The sequence below is a fragment of the Aplysia californica genome, unplaced genomic scaffold, assembly GCF_000002075.1.
Source record: "Aplysia californica isolate F4 #8 unplaced genomic scaffold, AplCal3.0 scaffold00001, whole genome shotgun sequence".
NCBI classification, from domain to species: domain Eukaryota; kingdom Metazoa; phylum Mollusca; class Gastropoda; order Aplysiida; family Aplysiidae; genus Aplysia; species Aplysia californica.
Window position 1 is genome coordinate 1745567 of NW_004797271.1, and position 5393 is coordinate 1750959.

Consider the following 5393-nt stretch of genomic DNA (forward strand, 5'->3'; position numbering starts at 1 on the left):
CTCTGTCTCTCTCTGTCTTTCACAAACTCCCCTCTCTCTCTCTCTCTCTCTCTCTCTCTCTCTCTCTCTCTCTCTCTCTCTCTCTCTCTCGCTCGCTCGCTCGCTCTCTCGCTATCTAAAACAATTAATGTTCTTGGGGTCTGTATTATTGTCATCATCAGTGTGATTGAGATTATTTGAAAGGCGCCGATGACGATAATAATGGTGATTGTGATATTAGTGCAGGACTCTTTCTTTGGTGTTACTTTTCCAATACTTATTTTTATGAGTATGATAATGGTTACAATCTTGTAACTACTCTTCCACCTTTCTTCTTATATTAAACCTTCCTCATCCTCCGCTCTCTTCATGGTACTCCTTCGCTTTATCTTTCACCTTTTCTATCCAATCCATTGTCCTCCTTAAACTTCTCATCTTCATCTTTCTCTACCTTTCTCATTCTTCATTCTCGTCCTCACTTTCTTCCGAGTTATTGTCCTCCTTCTCCTCCTCATTCTCCTTCTCCTTCTCCTTTTCCCCTCCTCATCCTCCTCCTCCGTTTCCTTATCCTATTTTCCTACTCCGCCTCCACTTCCACCCCAATCACCCCTCTTCTTCCTCCTCCTCCCCCTCCTCCTCCTCATTTCCCCCTCCTAATCCTATTCCTCTTCCCTGACCCATACATTCTTAAACGTCTTCGTACGTTCTTCCAGCTGACACCATGTGCTACAAGGCTGACGACAAAGGGGCCTCTTACGCCGGACAAGTGAACTTCACGAGAGCGTTTAAACCTTGTCTACCCTGGTACAAAGTTATGGAGTGTAACCACGGAGCCTTCGAATACCCGTACGTTTATATTCACCCCGCCTTCTCCTCCCCGCCCCCTCTTTTTTTTTAACACGGGATCCAATTGCTTCTTTTTTCTTTTTTTTAAATTCTTCTCCCACTGTTCCTCATCTCCACACTAACATAATTGTGAGGCGCTCGTCAAAATAATGACACAAAGGATACCGGCATTTTATTTCCCGCCGGTTTGGCACTTTTTATTGAAGTTTTGTCTTTCATGCCCATATAAAAACATATTTCTGAGTGAATTTTTACTTTAAAAATCTTTGTTTAAAGGAATAAAAAGGTAACTTTTAAGTTTTCAAGGGCCCTCAAGCTTTGGAAATCACTAAACTTTGCTCGCCATTTTTTTTAAAGTTAATTTTACCTCTTAGACCCGACTACCCCCACTTCCTTCAATCGCAAATCTCTCAACTTTTTTAAAAGATATAAGGGCCTTTGGGTATTTTTTTAAATCGAGAGATAGGCAAATGAACAAGCTTGAAGATAGTGCTACTAACTCAATATGCAAAAAAAAAATTGACGAGCACCTGATTCTGCCGCGTTGTATTACAATTATTATTGTCAACGCCATTCTACAATCGCCCCAAACGAATTCTAGGTATTTCCACACAAAGCTGTTATTCAAATAAAGACATTCAGGGCCATCTTATTATAATGGTTTCTCTTTACTTGCTTATTTTCTTCTGTATTGTTAATTGAAAAGTCATTAGCCTCCTTCTGTTCATTTTGATTTGGGCGAACTTTTTTTTCTTATTTTCCTCAAGACTTCAAAGTAAGACTGTAGCACTTATTGAATTATTGCTGGCGAATCCTGTTGTTGGGGGTTTTTTTTGGGTTGTTCTCTTCTGTTTAGATAGAACAGATGAACTGTCAGATACCAAAGAGTATTTTACAGTAGACTGATACAAAAACTATGTGAATGGACAAGCAGGGCGCACAGGTGTGTGTTCTCCATCGGATCAAAAAAGTAATGTTGAATAGATAGGCTAATCAATTGACTTAATCAAAATTAAGTTGAAATTATATATTTGAACATTATAATATCTTAGATCGTACACTGCCATGGCTGCTGCTCTTAACTCTCTATAATATAAAGAGTTATGTTGTCGTGAAGCGTGCGCACCGCGAACGCCCGAATAAGGGATAGAACACGAGCCTCACTTACTGTCAAGTAAGTGCAGCATCACGCCACCCTCATCCAAACCCCTCCTTTCATTTGGCTCTAAACTGAGCAAATAAATGGTGCTCTTCACTATGAACCTGTATTACATCAGAGTGCACAGTCTAAGATATCATAACTCATGTTTATAGTTGAAATCGTGTTAGCTTTCAGTATGATACAAACTAGTATATCAGCATTTTGAAACATATTTCTTTTCCACCAGGGACGTCTTGGGAAATCTGGAGGAGAATTATTGCCGTAACCCTGGCGACGGTGTCCGACCTTGGTGTTACACAGAACTTCACAATTGTAGGAGGGACTACTGTGACGTGTGCTTCGATGGTGGGTTTTCAAAATTGTTGAACTTGTTCCACGTCCTCGTCGGCTCAGTTTATATCATTTAGGGTATGTGGTGTTTCGACTTTGTTCGCCAGGACGAACCCTGGCTGCAAGGGATACCTTGGCAGAAAGATACACTTTCTAGATAAAATAGTGTTCTCATTTTGATGTCTTTATGGTTAGCATCTATTTTCATTTTAAAAACAAGCAGATCGATATAATATTTTAAGAAAGACAGACTTACCGAAACAACTTTGTTTAAAGGGAAAAAGTGGAGCCTACAATTTGGCACCCTTAAGTCACCTACCTTGAAAATCGAACTTACAGTTGTGTGCAAGCTAGAACGTCCTAGTATCATCTGTGCATGTGTAAGTTTTAAATATGAGTATATGTCCTCATTCTTGAAAATATAAATTAAAATTGTGTTCAGCTCAAGAGACCACGGCTACCCCTACGTTGGCCCCACACAGGTTGAAGTTTCCGGACATGCGTAGTAAACCAAATAACTTCTAAATAGAGGACTGAACCTGACCTTTATCTAGTAAAATGAATATGTGAAAGAGAGTGCTTGTTACATAAGATGACCATGACCATAACAATGACATGTTATTCTATATTTAAAGACGATTGAAATGGTGTGTAAAAGGGATAACTAAATCGATGGTTTGGCCGTTAGATATCTGTGACGTGCTCATTTCGCCTGCCAAAATCATTAGACTGAAACTATCATCGTTCATTTTTACTATCAAGCAATCCGAAATCACCATTCTTCCATTGTTGCTACCAATCCCAAAAAAAACCCAACTATTATCCTTCTATTGTTACTATCAAGTAATCCAAACCCATCATCATTTAACTGTTAATATAAGTTAATCCAAACCCACCAGCCTTTCATTGCCAATGTCATCCAATGGAAAACCGTTCGTCATTGCTATTGTGATTATTGTGCTTATTTGCTTCACTGTTGTTTCTCGTGTATGTTCCAGTACAATGCCCTAATACAATTATCCCCAGAGAGGTCGGTTTGAAGGCGGGCATTGCGTTGCTCAGGCATTGGTTGTCTTGTGGTTAGTCTAGCAGACTCGGTATCGTGAGAATGCGGATTCAGGGAAACGAGGTCCAGCTCAGTCCTACCTCGTGTCATTGGGAAGGGCACTTTACAGCAATTTTCTCATTCAGTAAGGTTTTGGTGGAGGTTGACGTTAGTAGAAATTACGTTTCTTGGTCGAGAGGCCAGCAAGAAAGAGGACAGAACTGAAAACATAACCAGCATATAGAAAAGAAACAATATTTTTACGTCAGAGATGTTCTGGCGTAATAGTGGCGCCTTCTTTTTGAGAAAGTTACGCTCAATGTTTGAGGCACTCCAGGCCTATTCATATTGCCCCATCATTTTTCCTCCTCCGGGTTCCCGCCAGACAGCGTTAGGTAAGTTGTAAAATGGGCTATATCTTAACAGACCATTCCATGACTATTGTTTTGTTCAGACAGGAGTGTAAAAGACATACATTAAACCTTTCTCAGCCTTGCCCCAGATCGTATAAGCTCTTTATTCAGAATACCAAACTGTTCTGGCAGTTAAACATATTTCAAAAAGTCCATTATTTGCCCTGTCCTCAGAAAACCGTTACGATGTGCATGTGGACTGTGACCTGCTGGCTGAGATGGGCATGTGTGAGAACGACCCCAGGGCCCTCAGCACGTGCGCTGCGACCTGCGAGAGCAACCTACAGTCCTTCACGGAACCTCCCATAGGTAATCAACTGCCTTGTCATGTTTGGCGTCATTCTTCTTTTATATTTTTTTTTTTAGTTTTAGAAAAAGGTTTACGGCACTTACAACGCTAAAAGGTCATATAAGTGCCGAAGAATAGAGATGTTACAAGAGAGTATTATTCAAAGAATAAAAGGAAGAGAGATGAAGACAATATATATTTAATAGGAACAAGGAGCAAACACCAACAGAGCGTCCCTTCGACACAATTCAGAACATTCAGGAAGTAGATTGCTTCTTCAGCCTATTTTGTCACCGTCAGCACGAGGTGAGTGGCATCAAGCATTTGGGCAAAGATGCTCCATATAAAAGATTTCCCACACAAGGGCCTAGTTGTGCTAAGATTAGCTAGAGGAGATGGCAAGAGACAGGCAAGTGTGATGTTGACTGCCCTCTACCTCATGTACCTGACGGTATAGGGAGAGAGTAAGAGTAAATAAGTAAGTAACTGGATATCCGTATTTGGTGTGATACGGCGAAAAGCACATGCATAAAAATGCACAAAGGATAATTATTTGTTTTTTACTTTTTACTTGTTATTTTTCCTTCTATGAGATTTTCTATATTAAGCCAACCCTGTAGCTCTTTCAATAGGGTAGTTATAAATTCTCAGGGTGTCATTGACTGCCTCGGGCCATTTTTTGCGTGATCTACCTCTTCCTTTATAGCCTGAGAACTTGGTATTATAGACTTTCGAGGCTGGTTGGCTTGGCGACATTCGTAAAAGGTGGCCAAACCATTTTATTCTCTGAGGTTTTTTTATGAAATGCAGGCAGGACTTCGTGCCAATAGCTGCTCTTACTTCTCCATATCTCTCTGCGTGTATCTTCTTGTGACGTTAAAGATTTTGCGGAGATATTTCATCTCGCATGTAGTGGTGCTGGAATATTTCATCAAGAGTTATCAAATGGACAACTTCACACCAATACAGACAATAATAATATTTCCATTGCTATGCAACACGTTTATACTTGTATGTTGGCTTCATTTTTTCTTGGCTTACTTCCCCAGCTTCAACTGTGAGCTGCAGTCCCCCTGACCCTCTGCCCGACGGTGCTGTCGTGGGCACACTCAAAGACAGCTACTCCATGGGGGAGATCGTCACCTACCAGTGCGACAAGTCCAACATGACACAGGAGCGCACCTGCCTCAGCAATGGGATGTGGTCCTCACTCAACTACGTCTGCCAAGGTGACCTCCTCTCTTCTTCTCTATAATCGTTTTTAAGCAGAATCATTCTCAACATAGAATAGGCTATCTGACGAGCGATTGGTTTGTGGGGTTGTGGGGA

At 40.9% G+C, this 5393-nt stretch overlaps 1 protein-coding gene across 1 annotated transcript in view; it reads left to right on the top strand.

Moving 5' to 3' along the window:
* The window catches only part of LOC101856539, a gene marked incomplete in the record, with an annotated part of 45605 nt that overhangs the window by 28172 nt on the left and 12040 nt on the right, over nucleotides 1–5393 (top strand). The window contains 4 exon segments of the mRNA XM_005088817.3: nucleotides 693–825; nucleotides 2214–2332; nucleotides 3950–4084; nucleotides 5114–5293. Coding sequence (XP_005088874.2) covers nucleotides 693–825; nucleotides 2214–2332; nucleotides 3950–4084; nucleotides 5114–5293 — 567 coding nt within the window.